The sequence below is a fragment of the Microtus pennsylvanicus genome, chromosome 2, assembly GCF_037038515.1.
Source record: "Microtus pennsylvanicus isolate mMicPen1 chromosome 2, mMicPen1.hap1, whole genome shotgun sequence".
NCBI lineage: Eukaryota > Metazoa > Chordata > Mammalia > Rodentia > Cricetidae > Microtus > Microtus pennsylvanicus.
Window position 1 is genome coordinate 4,936,043 of NC_134580.1, and position 24,440 is coordinate 4,960,482.

General features: G+C 53.5%; 2 protein-coding genes across 2 annotated transcripts; one reads left to right on the plus strand and one right to left on the minus strand.

Annotated features, from left to right (window-relative positions):
- Nucleotides 1-556: 556 nt before the first annotated feature.
- Nucleotides 557-13,679, plus strand: Adck5 (aarF domain containing kinase 5). Its single transcript, XM_075959667.1, has 15 exons — nucleotides 557-661; nucleotides 7,859-7,962; nucleotides 8,949-9,098; nucleotides 11,150-11,225; nucleotides 11,340-11,540; nucleotides 11,624-11,764; nucleotides 11,843-11,956; nucleotides 12,049-12,180; nucleotides 12,256-12,339; nucleotides 12,417-12,498; nucleotides 12,563-12,641; nucleotides 12,727-12,818; nucleotides 12,891-13,143; nucleotides 13,214-13,330; nucleotides 13,413-13,679. The coding sequence occupies exons 1-15, from the start codon at nucleotides 566-568 to the stop codon at nucleotides 13,516-13,518; spliced, it is 1,827 nt and encodes a 608-aa protein (XP_075815782.1). The 5' UTR covers nucleotides 557-565; the 3' UTR covers nucleotides 13,519-13,679.
- Nucleotides 13,671-23,492, minus strand: Cpsf1 (cleavage and polyadenylation specific factor 1). The gene is made up of 37 exons (XM_075959666.1): nucleotides 23,242-23,492; nucleotides 21,427-21,454; nucleotides 21,195-21,328; nucleotides 20,995-21,075; nucleotides 20,721-20,872; nucleotides 20,478-20,624; nucleotides 20,203-20,342; nucleotides 20,004-20,114; nucleotides 19,811-19,904; nucleotides 19,619-19,706; nucleotides 19,426-19,548; nucleotides 19,288-19,339; nucleotides 19,117-19,211; nucleotides 18,977-19,051; nucleotides 18,822-18,902; nucleotides 18,645-18,734; nucleotides 18,428-18,538; nucleotides 18,215-18,356; nucleotides 17,957-18,135; nucleotides 17,737-17,873; nucleotides 17,488-17,662; nucleotides 17,192-17,398; nucleotides 17,014-17,103; nucleotides 16,787-16,930; nucleotides 16,557-16,709; nucleotides 15,827-15,943; nucleotides 15,663-15,753; nucleotides 15,501-15,585; nucleotides 15,281-15,422; nucleotides 15,051-15,203; nucleotides 14,788-14,964; nucleotides 14,647-14,713; nucleotides 14,519-14,566; nucleotides 14,284-14,439; nucleotides 14,088-14,217; nucleotides 13,876-14,014; nucleotides 13,671-13,795 (listed from the first exon to the last, which is right to left on the minus strand). Exons 1-37 carry the CDS (start codon nucleotides 23,383-23,385, stop codon nucleotides 13,748-13,750), a joined length of 4,326 nt encoding a protein of 1,441 aa, XP_075815781.1. The 5' UTR covers nucleotides 23,386-23,492; the 3' UTR covers nucleotides 13,671-13,747.
- Between the last annotated feature and the right edge of the window lie 948 nt (nucleotides 23,493-24,440).

Sequence of the window (24,440 nt, forward strand, 5' to 3'; positions counted from 1 at the left end):
TGCACAGCACAACAGAAAATAGACCTGCTTGAAAGGTGGGTCTGCCAGGCAGTGGTGTCGCACACCTTTAATCCCAGCACTCATGAGACAGAGGCAAACAAACCTCCGTGAGTTGTCAGTCCAGGACAGCCAGGGCTACAGGGCAACCCTGTCTCGGGAACCACAAACAGTTGACTGTTGAAAATTGTTCCCAGGTCAGTCGGTGGTGGTGCACGCCTTTAATCCCAGCACTCGGGAGGCAGAGGCAGGCGGATGTCTGTGAGTTCGAGGCCAGCCTGGTCTGCAGCGTGAGTTCCAGGACAGCCAGGGCTGTTATACATAGAAACCCTGTCTTGAAAAGCCAAAAGAAAACAAAACAAACAAATCAAAACAAAACAAAAAAACCCCCACAAAAACAAATACAAACCCGGAATCGCCTCTTTGCTCTGAGCATGAAACTGGGCTCTCCCATGATGCTATGCCGCGAGCGACCTCAAGGGGCCGCTGCGGCGAGGCAGAGGCCTGCACGTCTTGGGGGCGTGGCCCCTCCACGCTACCCAGCGCCGTGGAGTGAGCGCCGGTGCGCATGCGCACTGCCTGCTCTCTCGCGGGGTCGGCTGGGGACCAGGGACTTCTGCGGCGAAACCAAGAGGAGACCGCTGCCGGGGACATGTGGCGGCCGGTGAGGACCCCGCCCCCGCACGCCCTGGACCCGGGCCCTGACTCTGGGCTCTCCGCACCCCTGCGTTGGGTCTAACTCGGTACCCTGAGATCCTGGACCCAACCCAGGCCCGGGGCCCTACCCATCGATCCCAAAGCTCTGGAGAACTCTCAGGTCCTCGGCCTCTCTTTGCTCCCCAGATCTCCCTTGGGAAGCATCACTTGACCTTACTCCAGGGTCTTGTCCCTTCTGCCCTTGTTCGCGGCGCACCCCCTCCGGGTCTCCACGGGAAGCTGCTCTGTACCCTCTACCTGCTTCTGGGGAGGGAGACACCCGCTGAGTTTGGCGTGCCCTGGCTGCATTGGCCCCCTGTTCTGGCCTTGGAGATGTCCTCGCCTGTCCCCTGGCCTTGGAGAATGGCCATTTCTGAGGTTGTATTGTTTTAAAACTTGGACTTCTCCGAGGTTGTTTTTCTAGTCCATCTGGCTTTGTAGGTTAGACAGATAGACAGGGAGTTGGGTTAACTTTTGGCTTGCAGTGAGCTGCCGCGCGGTGGGCGTGCTTTCTGATAGAGCCTTGTCAGTCGGAGACTCAGAGGGAAGAAACTCGTGCTGGCTTTTAACACAGCTCCTTAGAATTGCACAACTTCTCCCCAGAACCGTGTTAGTCATCCCTTAGTCCTCACGATAGCCCTGGGGAGTGGAAAGGCAAGTTTTTGTTTTATTTTGTGTTTTGACACAGAGTTTCTCTTTGTATCCCTGGTTCCTGGAACTAACTCTGTAAACTAGGCTGACCTTGAACTCACAGAGATCTACCTGCCTGTGCCTTCTGATGCTGGGATCAAAGGCAGATTTTTACCTTTGATTAGGAGCTCTTGCCCAGTTCAGTTGAGTCCTTGCAGGTCACTGTTGTGGGCTGGTGGTGTCCTTTTACTAACACCTACTCCCTCTAGCTCCAGTCCCCAGTCTGTCCCCTCCGAATTTGGGGAAATGCCTCAATTTCCTTCTTGGTGAGTGTTAATGGTTGCCAGGAGCTGGGTGAAGCCCCCAACCAAACATGCCAGACTTTTTTTGGATAAGGATGTTAGGGGCTGAGTTACTCTTCCAACCAAACAGTGAGGTGCGCTGGCCATCTGTCCTGTTAAACTTCTTAGTCTGGTCACGTTTTGAGCGGGTCCTGAGTCTTGGCAGTGACTTCCTGCCACGTGCAGACTGGCTCATCTGAACATCTTTCCTCTCCCTCTCACCTGCTGAGTCTGACTGGAGGGCTCTCCTAGGCTATACTTTTTGCTGTTTCATGCAGTCTCTAGAGAAGAACTCTGATTGAATGTTTCTGCAGACACATGATCCACACATTCCCTGTAAAAAGCCTGAGAATTACCAGGCACAGTGGCACCGCACTTGGGAGGCTGAGGCAGGAGGATTTCTGAGTTCAAGCTAGCCAGAACCACGTAGTGTAACCCAGTCTTAAAAACAAAAACAAACAGCAACACGAGAACCAGGTGCAGGGAGCCAATGGCACTCTGTCCACACTGGAATGGGTGATGGGGCTACGCGCAACAGTTGTAGGTCAGGATCACCGCTGGCTGATGTGGACCTGCTCAAAGGGGCCTGTTCTGGTAGGAGAGAATGTACCGTCACCCTCTTTGTCTGCTGGCCAACAGTGTGGTGGTCGCATCCTGAGCTGCCACACCTGCAGAGCTGTGGGCATCACGGACCTGGAGAGAAGGGTCGCTTGTAGACATAAGACTCATCACTTCAACAATAAAGGTTTTCTTTTCCCCAGGGCTGATTATATAGTGTTCAACTGGCTAGCGCTGCAAGCGGAGCTTGAGCAAATGTAACATCTTTAACCCTCTTATCTGAGTCCTTCCTTCTGCACTTCCCTGCCCCTGTGGCCTTGTTTTGCCCCAGAGGACACTCCACACCCTTATCTCCTGTCTGTAGTTTTCCCCACACTCCTGGGGCTGCTTGTAGGTCAGCGTTTAGATTTGAGGGCAGAACTGCAGGCCATGTGGACCACAACACTGGACAGCTCTCGTTCAGGATTTGTTTGGGGTTTGGCTGTAGATTGACTCCCCACCCCCATGCCTGGTGCCTTTTGGGGCTTAACATTTGATGGGGATTTCAGAAGACAGATTAATGGGTGCTGGGGAGCCTATCCCCGAAGGACAGGCATTTGAGTAACTTTCAAAGGGGGTGGTAACTCTGGAGTTTTCAGCACAGGGCTTTATCTGACATCATGACTGGCATCTCCTACCTGACTTTTGCTGTGGGGCAGAGGACACTACAGGCGCCTCCTGAAAGAGTCTTTCTTCTACATCCTAAGTGAGGAGGCTCCAATTGCTGTGCTAATTCCTCAGAGATTATGGGGGAAGGCAATGGGAAATGGGCCCCAGGCCTTGCCTGCAAGAGTAGTTTGGCAATGGGGGAGAAGGCTGTGTGCTCACCAGAGCCCTGACAGTCATTGGAACTGACATCTCCTGTATACTCGATGTCCCTGTGAACCTTTAGCGACTCACCTGTGAGTTCTGAGTGTATTCATCGCCCCAGCCTTTCACAGATGAGCGGTATGACAGAAGTCCCCTTCTGGGACACACTGGGTGGACTGATCTGGCCAGCCTTGTCTCCTCTACATCATGCCTTCAATATGAAGTTGTCACCTAGACACTGTATTGTCCCTACATTGCCAGAAAACCCAAGGTGCCGCTAACAGCTTGGCTGAGGCTGCACAGGCCTGGTTGGAGATGAGCGAGCCTGAGACTCATTAATCTCCCTGAAGGACTTTTTACCTTTTCCACGAGGAAGTTTTGGGTCGTGAACAGTGAGCTCTCAGCCTGGCTGCCTCCTTTAAGTCAACTTGGGGCCATATTCAGGTCCCTCCCGCTCAGCCTTGGTGTAAGACTGGGGCTTCATGCTGGCTTCGGTTTATGATTCCAGGCAGGTTTTTGTGAACTCTGTCCAGCACAGAAGGGCTTCATGTGGGAGACTTCCTGGCTCCTGTTGCCTCAGGTAGCTGTGTCTTACTCTTTCAGCTTCCAGTCTCCTGGCTGGCAGGTTTGTGCATCCTCTTCTGGATGATCAGTCTCAAGTAATCGCGGCCTTAGTCATTCTGTGCCTCTCTGTTCTCAGCCCGGCTCCGCGGCCCCTTGGAATCTCAGCCAGTCCTGTCTTGTCCCAGCTAGTGAAAGTGTCTTCCTGTGTGCTCAGGGTGTAACCTGTCTGCTAGTGTTGGAAATGGTCTGATTTCTCTTCTAAGAGAAGTAAACCAGGTTTTGTTTTTGTTTTTTCCATTTGAAAAGCAGGGGGAGGGGACTGGAGGGATGGCTCAGCGGTTGAGAGCATTGGCTGCTCTTTCAGAGGTTCTGAGTTCAATTCCCAGCAACCACGTGATGACTCACAACCATCTAAAGTGGGATCTAATGCTCTCTTCTGGCTTAAAGATGTACATGCAGATAGAGCACTCATATGCATGAAATTAACAAGTCTTCAAAAAAAACAAAGCAGTGGGAACTGGGGGTTGGAGGAGGTGGTGCACACCTTTAATTCCAGCACTCATGAGTTCCAGGACAGCCAGGGCAAGACAAGACAGGGCAAGCCGACTTCTCAAGACACAGAGAAACTCTGCCTTGAAAAAGAAAAAAAGAGGAGGAGGAAGAAGAAAACGGAGAAGAAGAAAAGCAGTGGGAAGCTGATTCTCAGCAAACAGTTCAGTCTGGGAAGTGGTATGAGGACTGTTCGCTGTGTTCGCTGGAGGGAGCTGAGGACACCAGCAAGGAGCTGGCACGGGTGGAGTCTTGAAGTGCTCTGTGGGGAAATCTTTGATCCCAGTGTGGCCTTGGTGCTCGCCTGCTGGACACATATTCATAAGGTTTGGTGTGGTGGGCAGTGCTCCATGCGCTCGGGAATCCTTTGTGAATGTAAGTCACTCCCGTTGCTTTCGAAAGCAAGAAACCAGCTGATTGAAGGAAACTTCATTTGCATAGACAGACAGTGCTTAGCCAGGAGCCTGCCCAGAGTCTCCCAGGGCTTCATTTGCTCTAGCCTTTACCTGCCTGGTCCTTAAAGCCCCCTTCTTCCATGACAACCTAGCTGATGCCAGGTTAACCCCGGGCACAAAGTCTTCTTAGATCAGGGCCCTGCCCTAAAATAGCTGCCTCCTTTGCAGAATGCTGCCTCCTTTCCTGAGATTTTGTTATTATAGGAAATAGTCTTTAACTCGTTTTCGCCTTGTGCTGCTGGATACTGAACCAGGTCTGTGCATGCTGCCCCTTTTTTACTCCTGTTTTGAGACAGGGGGTTACCTTTGTACACCAAGCTGGCCTCAAACGTTCAGTGATTCTCTTTGTTTGCCCGCTAGGTACTGGACTTACAGGTGACTGTTGCCATAAGTATACATATTCATTGAGTGCAGGCCTGTTTCCTCATTTACACCCACTCAATGATCAGAACGTCTACCACCTCATGCTTGCATCTACTTTTTTTTTTTTTCTTAATTGGTTTCTCAAGACAGCGTTTCTGGGGCTGGAGAGATGGCTCAGTGGTTAAGAGCATTGCCTGCTCTTCCAAAGGTCCTGAGTTCAATTCCCAGCAACCACATGGTGGCTCACAACCATCTGTAAAGAGGTCTGGCGCTCTCTTCTGGCCTTCAGGCATACAGACAGAATATTGTATACATAATAAATAAGTAAATAAATAAATATTTAAAAAAAGATTTTAAAAAAAAAGACAGCGTTTCTCTGTCACTTTGGATCCTGTCCTGGAACTCGCTCCTATAGACCAGATCTCGAACTCACAGAGATCTGCCTGCCTCTGCCTCCCGAGTGCTGGGATTAAAGGCATGTGCCACCATTGCCTGGCTTCTACCTATTGTTTTTGGTTGTGAGCCTAGCTTTTAACATCTGAGTCATCTTTCCAGCCTCTGCTTCGTAAGTGCTGAGTGCTGGGATTAAAGACATTCTCCACAACACCTGCCAGGGCAAACTTGTTTGCTTGCTTGTTTGTTTTTTGAAGCAGAGATCCACCTGTCTGCCTCCTGAGAGCTGGGATTAAAGATGTACGCCACCAGTGCCCGGCTTTGTATTTTTTCTTTTTCTTTCTTTTCTTTCTTTTTTTTTAATATTTATTTATTATGTATACAATATTCTGTCTGTGTGTATGCCTGCAGGCCAGAAGAGGGCACCAGACCCCTTTACAGATGGTTGTGAGCCACCATGTGGTTGCTGGGAATTGAACTCAGGACCTTTGGAAGAGCAGGCAATGCTCTTAACCTCTGAGCCATCTCTCCAGCCCATGCTTTGTATCTTTTCAAAAATGTTTTATAGCCAGGTGTGGGATGATGCTTTTAAAGATTTATCATTTATTAAATTTTCATTTATTTTACATTTATTACTTTAATTTTGTGTAGGTATTTATGTGTTTGCATGTGGGTATGTTCACTTGTTGCTAGAGTCCAAAGAGGCCAGAGGCCTGGGATCCCCTGGAGTTGGAGTCAGAGCCATTGTGGGCTGCCCCCCCCCCCCCCCAGGTACTGAGAACCAAGCTCTGGTCCTCTGGAAGAGCAGGAAATGCTCTAAACCACTGAGCTGTCCCTCCAGCTTCATGTTCCCCTTTAGTCCCAGCACTTGAAAAGCAGAGACAGGTGGATTTCTGTGAGTTTGAAGCCAGCCTGATCTATGTATTGAGTTCCAGGCCAGCCAAGGATATAAAATGAGATCCTATCTCAAGTAATGATGATGATGATGCTTTATTAGTATATATTAATTATACATAATAATGAGTTTCTTCTTAAAAGTTTGTAAAAAATTTATTTTATGTGTTTTGTTTGCATGCTTGGTTCCTGCGGAGGCCAGAGCAGGCAACAGATTCTGGGAACTGGAGTTTTAGATGGTTGTGAACTGTCATGTGGGAACTGGGATTCAAACCCAACTCCTCTAGATGAGCAGCCTGTGCTCTTAGCCACTGAGCCATCTCTCCAGACCTCAGCCCTTTTTTTGAAGCAGGATCTCATTGTATATCCCTGACTGCCTTGAACTGTAGATCAAACTGACTTCTAACTCAGAGATCCACCTGCCCCTTTCAGGCGCTAGGATTAAAGGCGTGTACTACCATGTCCAGCCCATAACAGTGAATTTCATTCTAGCATTTTCATGCATGTATATAATGTATTTTAATTCCATTCCCCTCCCACTATTCTCTGTCCTCTTCCCACTCTCAATGTTCCCCTCCTTTCCAACTAGTCCACTTTTCCCATTCACTGGGTGTGTGTCACTATAGTCAGGAGCCTGGGCAGCTGACCAGTGGTTTACTGCAGAGTCCCCCTCTTCCCCATGACAGGCTATTGATGGGTCCAGTCTTATGCAAGTCTTACAAAGGCTATGTGTTCAAGAGTTCAGTAGCCATGCCGTGCCCAGAGAAGAGCATTCCAGAGCACTCTGTCCCATCCTCAGCTCTTTCGTCTCTCCCATAGTGTTCCTGAGCGTTGGAAGGGGTGATGTAGAAGTGCCACTTAAGGCCAAGTGTTCCACAGCCACACTTGCTTATTCTCAACACTTGATCAGTTCTGAGTCTGTGCAGTTATTGCTGCCCGCTGCATCAAGAAGCTCTGTGGCCAGTGGTGATAGTGGCGCTAAACTATGGACGTGAACGTGATCATTTAGAAGACAGTTTGATGGGCACAGCATATCCTTTTAACAGAGCAGCAACTAGCACTTCCTCTTTGGGCCTGTGACTTCCCCGGCTGTGGCTTGGCCCGGATTTCCCTGACTCTTTGCTTTCAGAACAAGATCCCAACACAAAAGCCGCTCCTGTGAGACCACTCTTAGAATTGGTGGGTGGGCATTGCCGACACGTCTCCCATGGTGTGGCCCACTTCCTGAGGTCACCGGTTAGTGGTCAGCGCCAAGAAATAGTAAATGACAGGTTAAGGGTGCTACCTCAGAAGTGATGTTGGCCCTTATCACAGACAAGTCAGGTCTGGACGAATTTTCTTCCCTCAAAGATGAGGCATTTTCAGAAAGGCCTTTCTTCTCCTGCCTCCAGCTTCTTCATCCAGTAGGCAGCCTGTGTCTTCATTGCTAAGACTGGTGTCCAGGCAGCTCCCTGCCCGGAGCTCTGGAAGCAGGGTCAGCCCTCACTGAGTGAGAGTTCGGGGCGCACTGTTTGGTGTAGCTCTGCTCCAGGCAATGACCCCGTGTCCTTGCCTCTGCCTCCTTCCCAGATGCAACTGTGCCACTTCCACTCTGCTCTGCTGCAGAGCAGGCAGAAGCCCTGGCCATGCCCTGCCATATTCTTCAGGAGGAACTTCAAGAGCCCACTGCCCAGGTAATGAGACTCCTGCAGCCAAAGGCAGGCGCCCTTCCCAGATGGCGGCTATGAGGAGGCCCCCCACACTGGAACTTTTCTCCTGTACCCCCAAAACAGGATGTGTTTGTGGTGTCTTGGAACCCGAGGCCACAGGGTTCTGACCTGTGATTGGTCACACTCTAGAGACAGGTGCTCCCCACAAGAACTTTATGATGAGCACACACAGTGGGAGGACTACAAATTGGGGTGCTCATTCCATCAGATACACAGGGAGTGGGAGTGCCTTGGTGGGGCATCAGGCAAGGGCTGAGGACAGCAGAAGAGGTGTGGGGACCGCATGGCTCTATGAGAAGGAGGAAGCCCACCTTTTTTTCTTCTCTTTCCCTCCTTCCCTCTCATTTTTTTTTTCTTGTTTGTTTTTTGAGATAGGATTTCTCTGTGTAGCCCTGGCTGTCCTGGAACTCTCTGTAGACCAGGCTGTCCTCAGACTCACAGAGAACCACCTGCCTCTGCTGGGATTAAAGGTGTGCGCACCACCGCCCGGCTGGAAGGCCCTTTCTTTTAGTGTGCCGTGGCAGAGAGGAGGCTGTGTGTGAACACAAGCGATGTTCTTGCTGTCATACTCAGCATATGGGGATGTTTGCTGTCCTGGGCAGTATGGGATCTAGTCTATTCCTGTTTTAAGTTCTTGCTCCGTTTGGTTGGTGCTGACTTTAGCAGTACTAAGTCTTACTTCCATTAGAATCTCTCACACCGTCACAGTGGGGATGATGGTCCAGTCTGCAGACTGCAGATTTGGACTGACCTGCCCAAGAGACAGCCAAAGAAGACCTTCTTCCCCAGCATCTGTGCTGTCGTGAGGTCTAGGAAAAGGGCCCTGTGTTGGGTGTCCTCTGGTGGCTACATGGCCCTTAGACAGACAGGACTCCAGGAAAGAGGGAAGCTGAGGCCTCAGCTCCCTTGTAGGGAACAACACTTCCATCACCTGCCATGTCTCCTCTCAGGACCTCAAGAACCAGGCTGCTGTGGAGGAGGACACTCTCTGCCACTGCGGTGGGGGTGCCCTTGCTCCTCGGAGCCCGCTATTTCATGGCAGAGGCGCAGGAGAAGAGGAAACTGCGACTCGCGGTAGACGGCATTGGGCGCTTTGGCAGGTGGGAGGCTGTGCCAAACCTGGTGTAGCTTGGGTGGGATGCCGTTCTCCACATTCCTCTCTCCCCAGGGCTGTGGGGGTCTTTCTTCTGGGACTTTGCAGTTAGCATGCAGCAGCCTGCAGACAGGACAGGACAGTTCCCCCACAGACTTTACCAGATCAGCCATTGGCCTTAAGAGCAAGGGCTTCAACCCTGGACATAAAGAAGCTGCCCTGTTCTACCCTCCCTACCATGCAAGGGAACCTGGTGTTGCAGCCTTAGAGGCTTGGGCCTGGATGGAACTGACTTTTCACTCCTAGCACAGTCCAAAGGATTTTACAAAGGTCCTTCCCCTCCTAGGGAGGAAATTCTTGCAGATTCTGGCCCAGCCTCATTGACTTTGCTAATGAGAAAGCTTCTTAACCAAAGTAGTTGAGCTGTAGTGGTCAGGGTCAGGGTCCCATGGTGCAGGATGTCTGTCCTCTTGCTCCACGTAGCTCTAAGCGCTGCCCCTCCCTGAGCTGGTGCTGCCTCCTCGGGAAGGCTTTGGTCCCAGGGTCCTTAGGCATCTTACAAGAAATGTTACTGAAGCCCGGCAGTGGTGGCGCACACCTTTAATCCCAACACTTGGTAGGCAGAGACAGGTGGATGGATCTCTGTGTCCCTGAGATTTATTACAGCTAGTCCTCGGGCATGTCTGTGGTTGGATACCTGTTTCCAGCCTTGAGGCCCCCCACATCTGTCCTGGGTGGTGCTGCCTGGAACTCCGAGGCATCCCTACTGACAGGCTGATCAGTTTCCTGTGTTCTGTGGGTCCCGAGTTCTCACAACCCTGCAACTGGTGAGAACAGAGCCTAGTGCCCTTTCTTTCTTTCTTTCTTTCTTTCTTTCTTTCTTTCTTTCTTTCTTTCTTTCTTTCTTTCTTTCTTTCTGCTGCTCTCACCCCTCTGTGCAGGGGGCTTGCAGGTCCCTGACAACTGCCCTGTGCAGCCCACCCTGACTAATAGGAAATGAGCTTCACAGCTCACTGCTAGGCCAAGTTGGGCTGTTGGGGGACAGTCAAACATGGGTTTTACTGGACCTCCAGGTTCTCTGCATCTCCCAGCCTCTCTTCTTTAACTTTTTTGTTTTTCTTTTTTGGTTTTTGTTTTTTTGAGACAGGATTTCTCTGTAGCTTTGGAGCCTGTTGTCCTGGAACTAGCTCTTGTAGACCAGGCTGGCCTCAAACTCATAGAGATCCGCTTCCCTCTGCCTCCCTTGTGCTGGGATTAAAGGCGTGCACCACTACTTTTTTGTTTTTCAAGACAGGGTTTCTCTGTGTAGCTTTGGGTGTCCTGGAACTGGCTCTGTAGCCCAGGCTAGTCTCACAGAGACGTGAGCTGTGTGCTGGTATTAGGCATGTGCCACCACCATCCAGCCAACATGTTTTTTGAGACAAGGTTTTACTCTGTAGCCCTGGCTAGCATAGAACTTGTTAAGTAGATCATGCTGGCCTTTTATTTACAAAGATTCCCCTGCCTCTGTCTGTCAGGTCCTGGGATTAAAGGCACGCACCACTACACCAAGTTTTTTTTTGAAACTTTTGAGACAGGGTATTGTTAAATCCTTCCAGGTCTTGAGGTCCTCCTTCAGGAGGACCTGGGATTGAGGGAAACTGTTAACAGTTCTACTTCCTTTTCTGTTTTGTACTTATTTCAGGTATCTGAAAATGGTTGAGTATAGCGGCTCACACCCTTAATCCCAGCATTGCAAGGCAGAGCAATCTCATGTCCTGTGTTTGATACTAGCCCACTCTACATAGTGAGCTTTAGACCAGTCAGGGCTGTATACTAAGACCCTGTCTCATTCCTCTCCCCACTAACTCTCAGCAGTCTGTCTGGGCACCCGAAGGATGCTGGCATGAGTAGTATTTCATTAGCTCATAAGGGTCCATGTAACTAGAGGCTGAATGTGAGCCCAGCCTCACCTTGGGTACAGAGCCTGATGGGTGAGGCCAGACTTTGGGCTTACGGCAGCAGGGCCCAGCAGCAGGGCCCGCAGGAACCAACCCAATAAGCTACTTCTGCCTGCAGGTCTCTGAAGGTTGGTCTCCTCATTTCCCTGGACTACTGGTGGTGCACAAATGTTGTCCTCAAAGGAGTGGCAGAGGTCTGTCCTCATATCTTGAGCACATGCGGGGAGGGGGAACACTGGAGGTAGAGGTGCTGGGGGGACCAAGGACTGGCCACCCGTCCCCAGCCTTTCCTCCATGCCTGTGGTCAGAACAGCCCGAAGTACGTGGAGGTGATGTCTGCGTGTCACCAGCGTGCGGCTGACGCCCTGGTGGCAGGAGCCATCCGCAATGGGGGCCTCTACGTGAAACTGGGTCAAGGGCTGTGCTCCTTCAATCACCTGCTGCCACCCGAGTACATCCAGACATTACGGGTGTTGGAGGACAAAGCTCTTACTCGGGGCTTCCGGGAGGTGAGCCCAATGATGGGGAGGAGGAAAGAGGGGGCTGCCTGCCTCTGCAGCCCTGGAAGTGACTCCAAGGTCATTCTTGCCAGGTGGATGAGTTGTTCCTTGAAGACTTCCAGGCACTGCCTAGTGAGCTCTTCCAGGAGTTCGACTATCAGCCGATGGCTGCTGCAAGCCTGGCTCAGGTGCACCGTGCCAAGCTCCATGATGGCACCTCTGTGGCTGTCAAGGTATCTATGCCGCTGCACACTAGATGGATGCTGGGCCAGCGGTGACTCTGGATCTCAGTGTCCCCTGGCCTACTGCAGGTACAGTACATCGACCTACGAGACCGCTTTGATGGAGATGTGTACACACTGGAACTCCTGCTGCAGCTCATAGGGCTCATGCACCCCAGCTTCAGCTTCAGCTGGGTCCTACAGGTAGTGCCACCCATAGCAGGTAGGGAGTGGCGGCTAGTGGTAAATGTTAAACCTACATGTGACTGACCTGTCTGCCTGCATATGACCTTTAGGATCTGAAGGGGACCTTGGCCCAGGAGCTGGACTTCGAGAATGAGGGCCGAAATGCTGAGCGCTGTGCTCAGGAGCTAAAGCACTTCCATTATATTGTTGTCCCTCGGGTGCACTGGGACAAGTCCAGCAAGGTGAGCTGGGTAGAGCCTTCCCTGAGGGTGGGGCAACATAGGCCTGCTGAGCTCATGCAGCCTCTTGCTCTCCAGCGGGTGCTGACAGCTGACTTCTGTGAGGGCTGCAAAGTGAATGACATGGAGGCCATCAAGGATCAGGGGCTGGCAGTGCAGGACGTGAGTATCACATGCTGGGGCAGGGTAGTGGGTGCTAGGCAGTGGGTGCTGCCATGGATTCCCTATGCTCTCCCTAGGTAGCAAAGAAGCTGATCCAGGCTTTTGCTGAACAGATATTCCACACTGGCTTCATCCACTCTGACCCCCACCCTGGCAATGGTAGGAAAGGCCCCCAGGGTGGGATCTCAGAGGGGTGGCTTGAGCTGACATGCTGTGTTCCTAGTTCTGGTGCGGAAAGGTCCAGATGGAAAAGCAGAGCTGGTGCTCCTGGACCACGGGCTCTACCAGTTCCTGGATGAGAAGTAAGATGGGGCCAGGCATGAGGGGGTCAGACCTTCCTTGGGCCCCTCTTCCTGCAGCTTGAAGCTCAGTTAGGCCTTCCTGCAGGGAGCGATCCTCCCTGTGCCAGCTGTGGCGGGCCATCATCCTGAGGAACGATGCTGCAATGAAGACACACGCAGCTGCACTTGGGGTACAAGGTAAGGGTGAGTGTTTGTGGAACAGGCAGAAGCTTGCCACTGTGTACCAAAAGGACCTCCTGCCTTCTCCAGACTACATGCTGTTCGCTGAGGTGCTCATGCAGCGACCTGTGCGCCTGGGCCAGCTGTGGGGGTCCCACCTGATGAGCCGTGAGGAGGCGGCCTACATGCAGGACATGGCTCGTGAACACTTTGAAGGCATAATGGAAGTGCTCAAGGCACTGCCCCGGTCCATGCTACTCGTGCTGCGGAACATCAACACAGTGCGTGCTATCAACTCAACCCTGGGCACCCCCGTTGACCGCTACTTCCTCATGGCTAAGAGGTTGGTGAGCCAAGGGGAAGCCTGGAGGTGCTGCAGCAGGTTAGCAAGCTGATGTGTGTGTCTGATACAGTGCTGTCTGGGGTTGGAGCCGCCTGGTGGGTGAGGCATACCAGGGCATTTACAGCTGTAGCCTCTTGCGCCACGTCAAGGTCATCTGGGAGGCATTCAAGTTTGAGGTGGCTCTGAGGTGAGTGAACATGGGGGCTGGATGGGTGGCTGGCCAGGATCTGCTCCCCATCGACTTATGACCCTTTATCCTGCTCCCCTAGGCTGGAGACCCTTGCCATGCGGCTCACCGCCATCCTGTTTCGTGTCCTGGCCCGCCTGGGCTTTGCCCCCAAGGCAGAGGAGGTCTCCCAGTACTTGGAGATGTAGGTCCCTGCCAGGATGACTACAAGGTCGCCAGGGGCCAGCAGAGCTTCCAGCCTGGACACACCGAGCAGGCCCAGTGCAGATCTCTCGCAATCCGGGGCCTGGAATGGGGAGCACACTATGGGGCTCTTAAACACAATGACCACACACTCATCTGAAAGAAATGGTTTTCTTTTTGTTTTATACAAAACGGGTAGAGCTAAGTGTACAATGGCAGGGTGGCATCACAGGGCTAGAAGTGAGCGGTGACACGGTCTGTTTCCAGCAAGTCATCCAGGATCTGTGGGATGACAGGGAGGTAAAGATGGGGGTGGGTAGGGCAGGTGAGGCAAATGGGCTAGGGTGAAGGGTGGTACTCACAATGTCGGGTGTGGTACCGATCTTCTTGGCCAGCTCACTGCGCTCCATGGTGCTAAGGTATAGGTAGCGGTTTAGTAGCTCTCCATCAAGGACGTTGCGCACAGCATTCTGTAGGGTGCGCCGGTCCATGTGCAACATTCTGGGGTGGTGGACATGAGGAGGTCAGAGCACAGCTGGGGTGCGGGGAGCAACCAGGGGAGGGGCACACTCACCGGAAGGCACGGGGGTTGAGGCCGGCATGGTGGGGTAGCATAGTTGTCAGTGCATTCTGCAGCATCAGCAGCCGCCGGTATGTCTTCTCTTGCATGGGCAACAGGAGCCCAATGCCACCGTCCAAGGTGGCTGCGGAGATGCTGTGTGAGCCAGGCTGGCCCTCCCATCCCTAGACACCCCTACCCCAGTACTCACCAAACCATGTGATATGCTTGTTTTCCCACACGACCGACTTCTTGCTGGGTCCCTCTGCAGCACCTCTGCACGGGGTCCTCCAGAATGTGTTCACATGGGCACCCACATGGAAGTCTGCCCGGCGCAGCAGGCGCATGCCCCCAAAACTCTCTTTGGCTGGGCACAGGAACTCAGGTCATGACCTGTCCACTGCCTGGTACCCAGCCCAGGAAGAGGTCAGAGAGGAACCACTCACCTTCCGGCAGATACATGTACACCATAAGATTGCGGTCTCGGTCAGACACTGATGAACAGAGAGACCCACAGTCAGCCTCAGCTACCCATACCCCTCCAGTATAGCCTCCCACAGGCCCACACACTCACCTAAGAAGCCCAGCTGGGCATTGTCCACCATGAAATCCACGCTGTACACCTCCAAAGGCTTGGCATCCTGGGGAAAGACAAGGGCAGTATTAGAGCAGGCACTGGGCTGGTGCCCACCTACACACCTGTCCCTGTGAGTACCCGGGACACCAGGCTCAGCGTCTTGCTCTCCTCCTGGTAACGCAGCAGTGAGATGCTCTTCATGACGTCTGCGGCCAGGATGAAGTTCTTGACACTGATCATCTGGTGGATGTAGAGCTGGGTGTCAATGAAGGCCATGCCCGTCAGCTCGCTGGCCCGCAGGCTCCACAGGAAGATCTGAGGGGCAGAAGGTGGTGAGCAGAGCGGCTGGTGGAGGCAGAGCAGCTGCGACAGGAGAGAGGGGAAGGACAGGAATAACACACTTTTTGGCCAATGGCTGACACCAGGTGGCCATTGCAGTGGCATAGCGCGGTCACAGGCCCCTTCTGCTCCTTCTCATACAGGACCTTGAACTTGTTCTTGGTCAGGGGCTGCCCAGGCTCAGGCACCACTTCAATCACGTCCATGATCAGGATCTGGAAGGGCAAGGGAATGCATGGAGATGGCAGACGGTCTGCTGGGGGCTGCCTGCCCCCCACCCAAAGGCCCTTACCCGCCCACGGCACGTGACTTCCTCCCCCTGCATGAGGCAGGTCCCAGCAGCCACATAGCCCTTTAGGCCTGAAACGGTCTCCTCACTGCGTAGTGACACAGTCTTCATGCACGTGACATGCTCCCATTCCTCTAGCTCGATCCTGCATGAAGCCAGGCTGTCAGCACCTGCCACCTCTGAGCTGCCAGCAGACAGCAGCCCCTGGTGGGTCCAGCCTCACCTGGCATTGGGAATGGCCTCCCAGCTGACTGGGGAGATGAGCTGGATGGAGAAGGCTTCTTGCTGGGGGTGGATGTATCTGTCATCTGTTGGGATGGGGAAAGTGAGTCACCTTGTAGACTGGGCCAAGCTCTGCCCCGCCCTACCCTCAAGTGTTGCATACCTCTCTCAATGGCCTCAAATTCCTTTTCCTCACCAGTCATGCGTGGGATGCGAGTGCAGGGTGTGTTGGTGCTGGTGGCCACAGCATACACCTGGGGTGGGAGGGGGTGTCACAAGCCAGAGGCCAGGCTCAGAAGATGCCGGGAATGTGGGAGAGGGACAGACCTTGGACTCTACATGGTAGGCCACGTAGTGGGCTGTGCAGCGCAGTGGGATCTTCCTGACAGGCCACGGAGCATCATAGGACAGGTAGGCAGGCAGGACACTGATCCTCAGCTCACCCTAGGGGTGCAGTGGGCAGCAAAGTCAGTTTGATCTGGGGTGAACAAGGCCAGAGCCAATGAACCTGGGCCTCCCCAGATGTTCTCTAGCTCTAGTGATGGGATATCCGGACTGCTGTGTTGGGTAGTGCCCTGGAGAGGCTAAAGCTTTGGTAGCCTGACTGTCTAAGCTCACTTCATGTTGGTGGACAGTGGCACAGGGCACGGGAAGGCCAGGGCCAGAGGACCCTGGGGACTGGAAACAGTAGTAACTCCAACAGTAACTAGGCAAAGGAGCCAATGCCTGTGACCCAGGCCACCCTTTCCCAGCAGTCCTGTGTTACTGGCTCCTGGAAAGCACGTGCCATCAGGGCCTTAATCATTGCTACCATCTGGACGGCACAGAGGGTTAAACAGGTCAGAAGCATGTGCTTGCCACAAAGCCATACAGCAACTGAGAGGCAGAGCAAAAGGTAAAGTCAGCTCAGCCTGGCTCTTGGACTTCACTGGTCACGTCCACCCCTGCTGTCCTGTCCTCAGTCTTCCCAGGCTAAGCCACAGTTGAGTTCCTTGGCCCCAGCAGTTTCTACTGTCTTGGCCCTCTGCTCCCACAGCTGGAGGCCAGGCCTCCTTACCTGTCTGTTGAAGTACAGGAAGCCACGAGGGCAGTTCACATTATGGAATGGAGCAAAGGAGTCAATGGGGCCATCAATGCCCATGGGATGCAGACGCAGAGCCCCACGGCCAGTCACCAGGAGCCAGTGAGGCGAGGGTCCGCAGATGAAAACCTGGAGGCAGGCACTTTGAGCGCACTGTGAGTGAGGCTCCACCCTCAATCCAGGCCCTTGCCAAGCCGCTTGCCTACCCCTGAATAGCCATAAATGTCCTCGAAGTAGCGGAAACGTGCCACACGGCCTCGGACTCCAGGTCCCTCCTCGGTGCTGCACCCTTCTGTCTTCTTCTTAGATGGCTTCGGCTTCTTCTCACGGAAGTTGATATTGTGGGGGACCTAGCAGAGGCCACAGTAAGTGCTGGGTCCTCCAGACCCTGTCGGCCTGACCTTCCAATCTGCCCCATGCTCAACCATGGCACCTTCTTGAAGCGAACTTTGAGATTTCCCTGGCCCAGCTGAGAGTCATGGGGGAAGGCTTCATAGATAAGCAACTCCTGGTCCACATGTACCTGAGGGAGCCAAGCAGAGACAGCTAAGAGGAGGGGAGGGGCATGAGGATGGGGCAGAGCCTTGGGAGGCAGGTGACAAGGAACTTACCAGTAGGTAGGGCCTGCTCTGCCGGCTTCCCAGGGCAACCAGCAACACCTCCTTGACCAAAGGCAGCTCCCCCTGGCGTGTGGCCTCCTCCTTTCGGACTTCACCTTGTGTAGTGGGCTGTCCAAAAGAACTGTCCACCAGGACCCGCTGTCCCACAGGGAAGTTCTTAACTAGGAACACCAGCCGCCAGTCTGGGAGCTGGTAGATCTGGAGAGAGGACAGTGGTTAAGACTGGGAACCAAGGCTACTGTGGTGTGGTTGTCATGTGTGTGCGTGTGTGTGTGTGATAGACCCACCTCCATGGTGCCATTCTCCCGCACCAGCAGACACCAGTGGGTGGGGTCTACCCTGAAGGGTGCAGGGTCACGGTCAGCCGGGGGCTGGTTGCTCCTGCGGGCCTCCTCTTTGCTGGGACTGAAGAGGGAGCCGGAGTCTCCATATAACATCTCTTCCTCATCGTCCACTGTGGGGCTGGGAACCAACACATAGATGCATCACAGCCTGCCATGGGGACACCAGCAGCTCACAGACCAGTCCCTACGCACCTTGTTTCTGAGCCCAGACCTTCAGCCTCTGAGCTACTTCGGCCCCCCAGTTCATCACGGGCCCCACCCAGGCGGCTCTCAGTGGTAAACATGCCACTGACATCACGGTACAGGCAGAGCGCAATCACCTTAGACTGCTGTAGAAAATGGGATAGCATTCAGACAAGGGCAAGGGGCAGGTAGTGGGAAGACAGGGCATTAGGCAAGCATAGGGACCTACATGATGCAGTGGAGGCTTGTGTAGTGCCAGGCGGTGGTGGCGGCCACCATATGAATCACTCTTGAGTAGGAACATGGTAACGTGACCCTCAGCACTCATGATGACCACATACGGATCAGCCACAGCACACTGGACAATGGGGGCACCCAGGTCCACAGGGATGAAGTGCAGCTGATTCACTGTGGACACAAGGTCATTAGGGTGAGGCGGCACACCCACAGCCCCTCAAGACCCATGCGCACAGACCTGCCCACCTACCGCCTTCCAACAGGCGAATGCCCAGCGGTGAGACTTGGACAATATAGCGATTGTCCCCAATGTTTCCGGCAAAGACTGTGGGGCCCTGTGTGGCAAAGCCACTGGTGTCCAGCTCCATGATCTCCTGGCCAGTCTGTAGGATCTATGGCGACAGTGGTGAGTGGTGCCCTTCCCCAGGGGACCCTGACCCTAGTCCCAGGCTCTCCTTTTTACCATGGTTGAGTCTTCCCGGCTAAGAATAAGGAAGCCATGTCGTCGCCCATCCTCCTCTGCTTTGGGGGCAGCAGGCTCCTGCTCCGTGCTTTCTGCTTTGGGCGTTTCTTCCTGTGAGGCCAAGAGAGGAGCAGCCAGGGGCCGCAGTCTAGCCCAGCGTCCCCAGGTGCCACACAATTCCCTCCCCTCTGGGTCTCCTCCTCAGCCCAGTTTCTACCTCCTCTTTCCGCACTGGAGCGATGACCGTCCACATATCATAGCAGCCAGGAAGTTCAAAGGTTGTCACCACCTGGGGCCGGATACTCTTCTAGAATAAAGAATAAAGATGGGGTAGGAATGAGGGCTCAGTCCAACCATGTTGTACCAGGAGTCTCCCACCCCCACCTACACATACCTGCAGCACTGACAGGGCCCCATTTTTCCCGTAGCCGGAGCAAACCACAATCTCCAGGTCTGGCTCAGGACTGTTCTGAAACTACAGAGTAGGGTAAGGACACAGCCTCCCATTCCACCTCCAGGCTCTGCCTACAGTCCCAGCCCCTTGAGTACCTCTTCAGAGAGGAAGGCAGGCTCGCCCACAGCAGCGTTGGCACAGGGGCCAATGTTGAGCATGCTGTCGCACACCTGTGGACACGGCAGTGGTCAGGTAGAGTAAAGGGGTGGACACCCACTACCTTCCCTAGTCTTACCTCAAAAGAGTAGGTGGCCAGCTGTGTGCCTGACTGGGCCTCACTGCCATACACTTCAATTTCATCCACCTCATCCTGTGGCACCGTCTTGCCTCCTGTAGCAGACAGAGCCCAGCTGAGTCCAGCTGTGGACTCTGACCCTCCCCTGCTCATCCTAGTCCATGCTCTCACCTGTCCAGCCTGCTGTAGGGTCCACTCGCTTCTTCTTAGAGGGAGGCTCTTCCTGTAAAATGAATGAGTATCCCTGAGGCTGTCCCACACGGGGTCACGGAAGAGCAGGCCCAGGGACCCTACATGGTGGGCACTTACCTTGTCAGCAGCCTCACGGACAGAGCTGGCCAGGGGCTCCTGCAGCTTCTCTGTGTACTTGAGGAGGAGGGAGTTGCCCAGGCGAGAACCCAGGAACAGGTATCCCGGCTCCATGGTGACCATCTGAGGGAGAGGGACGAGTAAGAACACAGCTGGACCTAGACCCAGACACTCCCAACCCCGCTCTACTCACACTGGTGGTAAGGACACTAGCAGCTGCCTTGTCAAAGTGAAACGCTCGGACACTACGCATGCCATCAGTGATGAGGGTCAGCACGTAACTGTGGGTAAAGGAAGGGCATTAAGTGGACAAGAGACACAGGGGCACTGAGAAGACCAGAATGTGGGCATCTCGAAGGTCAGGGTTCATGGGCTGTGGGCTCACATCTCGCCTCCCTTGAGGGAGATGACCATCTTATCGTAAGAGATGAAGGCTGCCTGCGCACAGTCCAGGGTGATCCGTACGCCCTCTTGGGTACCTATGGGGTACACATCGATCATGCAAACTGGATGCCTTGCCCTGAACACAGCCCTCTCCACCAGGCCCATCCCACTTTGCCGATTTACACCCCACTCACGTAATGGGAAAGAAGTGGTGCCTGTGGTGAGACTATTGAGAGCCACACCGTACGGGGGAACACTCTGGTTCAGGTACAACAGAGAGTTAACAGCAAAGATCACCACCCCACCTGGAGGGAGACACTGCTGTTAGCAGTTCATTGCTGCCCCCGCCCCCACCACCGCACCCATTGCCATTCAACACAGCCAGACCCTTACCTATGGGCTTGGGCACAGCCAGGGCCTGGGTACAGTCAAAAGGCAAGCTGGTGAGGGACCAGATGACCGGATGGACTTTCTGTGTGATGTTCAGCGAGATAGCCACAATGGAGCACGTGTCCTGCCTCACGGCCACCCGCCTAGAGCAGTAGGCAGGTCATCCAGAGGCAGTCACACTACTCCCAAGGCCAGAGACCCAGTCACCCCATCCCCCTATACATAGCCCTGCCTGGGCAAGACATCTGGGGGCCCACAGCAGAGGGCCCCGGCCTCACCCGGGCCAGGTCTGGTTGGGTTCAAACAGGATAAGCAGGGTGGGCTCGTAGTAGCCATGGAGGAACTGCAGGTCAATGATGTTGAGCAGCTTCTCATCCAGAGCCCGCACATCGATGATGTAGCTGGGCAGGAAGCTGGACCTCTGTCTAAGGACCAAAAGTGTCAGCAGGAAGAAGGGACAGGGCAGAAAACTCAGGACTCTAGGATGCTCAAAACCACAGCCACCCCAGCTTGGTACTCACCCTTCGCCCATGAGCCCCTCATGCTCCTCAGCCAGGCTTTCTCTGCGGAAAGGCAGAACGACGAGCCTCGTGCCGTAGATGAGCATGGCCGCGCAGCGCCCATCAGGGTCCACCCGTACACGAGGCGTATGCACATTCTGCACAAAGCCATCCTGGGGGCAGAGGGGACATCAGTTGGGCTATAGAAGGTCTGAGGGAAGCACTGGTGCAGTCGGAGAGAAATGCAAGAGGGAACTGCTCGGCTTAGCCTGGGCCACTCCTGGGCTTGGCTTACCCGAAGTTCAGGCTCCTCAAAGTAGTGGAGAGACAGGGTCTTCAGGTCATGGGTGCCTGGGTCATACTCCACCACTGACAGCTGGAGGCAGAGGTCATAGCCTGTTCAATACCAACCCTGACAACACTGAGACGCCAACCAGCACTGCTCCCCTAACACACCACTGTGCCCAGGACCTCCTGCAGACTCATACTGCTCACCTTAGCGTCTTTGAAACTGAGAAGCAAGGCATCACGTTTGGCACCCGCAAGTTGCACGCTGGCCATGGACATGACGTTGCCAAAAAAGGAGAAGGAGGCTACCAGCTCTAGTTTCTCTCTATGGGCCTTCCCCTCTGGAGTAGAGGTCAACAAGTCAGGCCTGGGTCCTGTTCCCGGGCCACCCACACACATCCCGCCCCGGTGCAGGGCTAGAATGGCTATCCATACTTACCCGTGCCCCCATCACTCTTGGTCAGAGCCTGGAAGGGAAAAGGAAGCAGGAAGAAGTCACACACTATGTAGCCCTATCTCATCCATGAACATAGACATCTGAAGGACAGAAAGTCCACCCAGGGCTGGCCCCTGCCATCAGCAAGCTCTGGAGCCTGCCCAGAAACTTTGACCAGGCTGGCCTTGAACTCACAGAGATCCCCTGGCCTCTGCCTCCCAGTGCTGGGATTAAAGGTGTGCACCACCACCGCACTTCTTTAATCCCTGCAGAGCAGGAGGATCTCTGTGAGTTCAAGGCTAGCCTGGTCTTCTTAGCGAGTTCCAGGACAACCAGAGCTAATAGACAGAGAAGCCCTGTGTCAAACACTCAGTGTACAGTCAAATTCCCAGTGTACAGTTAGTTGCTTTCTCCCTCACCTTTAAAGCTCTCTCTCCACCTGAGTTCTGTTCTTAGCATTCCTATCAGGCAGCTCACAAGCACCTGTAACTCCAGCTCCTACTCCTGGCCACCATGGAATAGCAACACTACCCCTGTAACTGCTAAGACCCATTACCCACAAAACTGACAAGATCCTGGCATCACTCTGTTCCCCTTGAATGCTACCTCTATCCATCCTGAACCCGATGGCTTCCCATCACCTCATGGCTGCATTGGTCCAGGCCACCATTAATTCTTGCCTAATAGCTATAGCCACTTCCTGACTGTTCTCCTTGGACTTGTGTCAAACATAAGTTGGGTAAGATCATTTCTTCGCCAAGATCCCCTTCTTGGAGAGTGTGGCATGGAGTCCCACCCTTGTCACCTCCCAACTGTTCTCCCTGCCTTCCTCTACCCCTTAGCATCTATCACAGAAACAGTTTTGCTTGAAACCACTTTGTCTACCCCTCCCCCCATACTTCTTCATACCTCCTTGTCTATTTAAATCATTTCTACAGAGCTGAGCTTTCCCTGCAGCCCTGCCCAGGTCTGCTGCCCCACTGACACCGCATCTCCCTGTCTGTATATGGTGCACACACATATATGTAGACGAAACACTCACATAAAATCAAATGAATAAACCTAATTTTAAAAATTTAGGGGAAAAGGGGGGAAGAAACTGGCCTTTTGGCTTTATTTTTGTTTTGTTTTTGCTTTGCTTTGTTTTGAGAAAGATTCTCACTATGTAGCCCTGGCTGGCTTGCAACCACTTTAGATTGAACATCCAGAAATCTGTGTGCTTCTGCCCGAGACTGAAGGCCTGCATTACCAAGACCCACGGAAATTGCCTCTTGAAAGAAGGCTTCCTGAACCACTTGCTGTCACTCTAGCAACCAAAGCACTCCTATATCATACCTATTGATGGGTTTGCTCCACTTTCTACATCTACTGTCAGTAGTCGGTCCCCTAGCTACATCCAGCCTTGCTCCTTTACGGAGAAGTTGTCCTTCCCCCAACAAACTTGCTCAGTCTCAGAAGCGCTGTTTGTTTTGAAGCGCCCAGCCTCCTTCACCGGGTCTAACTCCCGGAGACACTGCGGCAGTCTGTGTGCATTCATTTACTAAACGGTTATCTCCTGCAAGGGCCTGGTTCACTGCAATATCCTTACTTCTAAGTACATGGAAAGTCTGCAACAACCTGCTGGAAATGCCAAAAAACAAGTAGGAGACCGTAGGCAGGAGCATCCCTGCAATGGTAGGAGGAGGCCAAACAACACGGTAGTGGAGAACCGGCACTGGGGACAAGTGACTGTAGGCAAAGCTCAGTTCCTGCCCTGGGGAACCTGCCGAGGTGACGGCGGTATGGCCTCGGCATCTCCGCTCCGGAGAAGCGGCTTACCTCAGCGTCGCGGTTCAGGCGGTACACATAGAGCTGCGAGGTGCCGGCCACCACGAGGTTGCGCTCACTGTTATTGAAGAAGTTGCAGTACATAGCAAACTCCAGCCCGGTGGGCGGGTGTGCCTGCTTGTAAACCGCGTACATGTTGCCGCCACTGTCACGCCGGAGCCGCCGACTCGGGGGAACAGAGACGGCAGCGGACTCGATCCGGCGGCGCGCGCAAACCCAGCCACCGGGTTCCGAGTCTCTGCGCCTGCGCTTCTCGCCCGGACCTGCCTTCTAGGAGGACCGACCAGATAGTTGAGAAACAGGGTTCCGGACTACTTTGCCTGTGCGCCTGTGCGCCTGCGCGCCGGGGCTACCCTCGAACAGCGGCCCCTAGTGGCCAGTCTTGGTTATCACTGAAGCTCCTCGTCCCAGAGTTGGAGGGTTCTTCATGTCCCCTCTTTCCCACTCCGCTACTTCCAAGGTTTTCCTCCTTAGCTAAATCTAGAACCTTGAAATCTCAGGCAATAAATAAAGTTCCTGAAAAAGATACAGGAACATGTAAAGTCACACTTCCCCTGCTCAGTGAACGACGGACTATTTGAATGTCTAAGTTGGTAGGTAACCCTGTAACGCACTAAAGATTTTTTTTTAAGTATTTGGTTGTTGTTGTTGTTTCTTTGTTGTTGGGTTTTTGGGGGGAGGGTTGAGGGTTGTTTGTTTTGTTTTTCGAGACAGGGTTTCTCAGTAGCTATGGAGCCAGTCCTGGAACTCCCTCTGTGGACCAGGCTAGTCTCGAACTCACAGAGATTCGCCTGCCTCTGCCTCCCAAATGCTGGGATTAAAGGCGTGCGCCGCTACTGCCTGGTTTCCTTTGTTTGTTTTTTTGAGTCAGGGTCTTGCTATATAGCCTTGGCTGTCCTGGAACTCCGTGAAGACCCGGCTGGCCTCGAATTCACAGAGATCTGCCTGCTTCTTCCTGCCGAATGCTGGAATTAAAGCCGTACAATCATGCTGGCACATATACACATACTTTAAAAAATAAAATCTTAGTTGGTGATGGTGGTGCGCGCCTTTAATCCCAACACTTGAGAGGCAGAGGCAGGCGGATCTCTGAGTTCAAGGACATCCTGGTTTACTGAGTGAGTGAGTTCCAGGACAGCCTGGGCTACACAGAGAAATCCTGTCTGGAAAAACCAAAATAAAATAAAATC

Excerpts from the sequence above, each read along its gene's own strand:
- Adck5 (XM_075959667.1), top strand. The coding sequence starts at position 566 with ATGCGCACTGCCTGCTCTCTCGCGGGGTCGGCTGGGGACCAGGGACTT. Across the intron at positions 12,340-12,416 it reads AGGGGCTGGCAGTGCAGGAC|GTAGCAAAGAAGCTGATCCA; the intron begins GTGAGTATCACA and ends TGCTCTCCCTAG. Across the intron at positions 12,642-12,726 it reads TACCAGTTCCTGGATGAGAA|GGAGCGATCCTCCCTGTGCC; the intron begins GTAAGATGGGGC and ends GCCTTCCTGCAG.
- Cpsf1 (XM_075959666.1), bottom strand. The coding sequence starts at position 23,385 with ATGTACGCGGTTTACAAGCAGGCACACCCGCCCACCGGGCTGGAGTTT. Across the intron at positions 20,343-20,477 it reads CCCAACCAGACCTGGCCCGG|GCGGGTGGCCGTGAGGCAGG; the intron begins GTGAGGCCGGGG and ends CTACTGCTCTAG. Across the intron at positions 14,440-14,518 it reads GTACATGTATCTGCCGGAAG|CCAAAGAGAGTTTTGGGGGC; the intron begins GTGAGTGGTTCC and ends TCCTGTGCCCAG.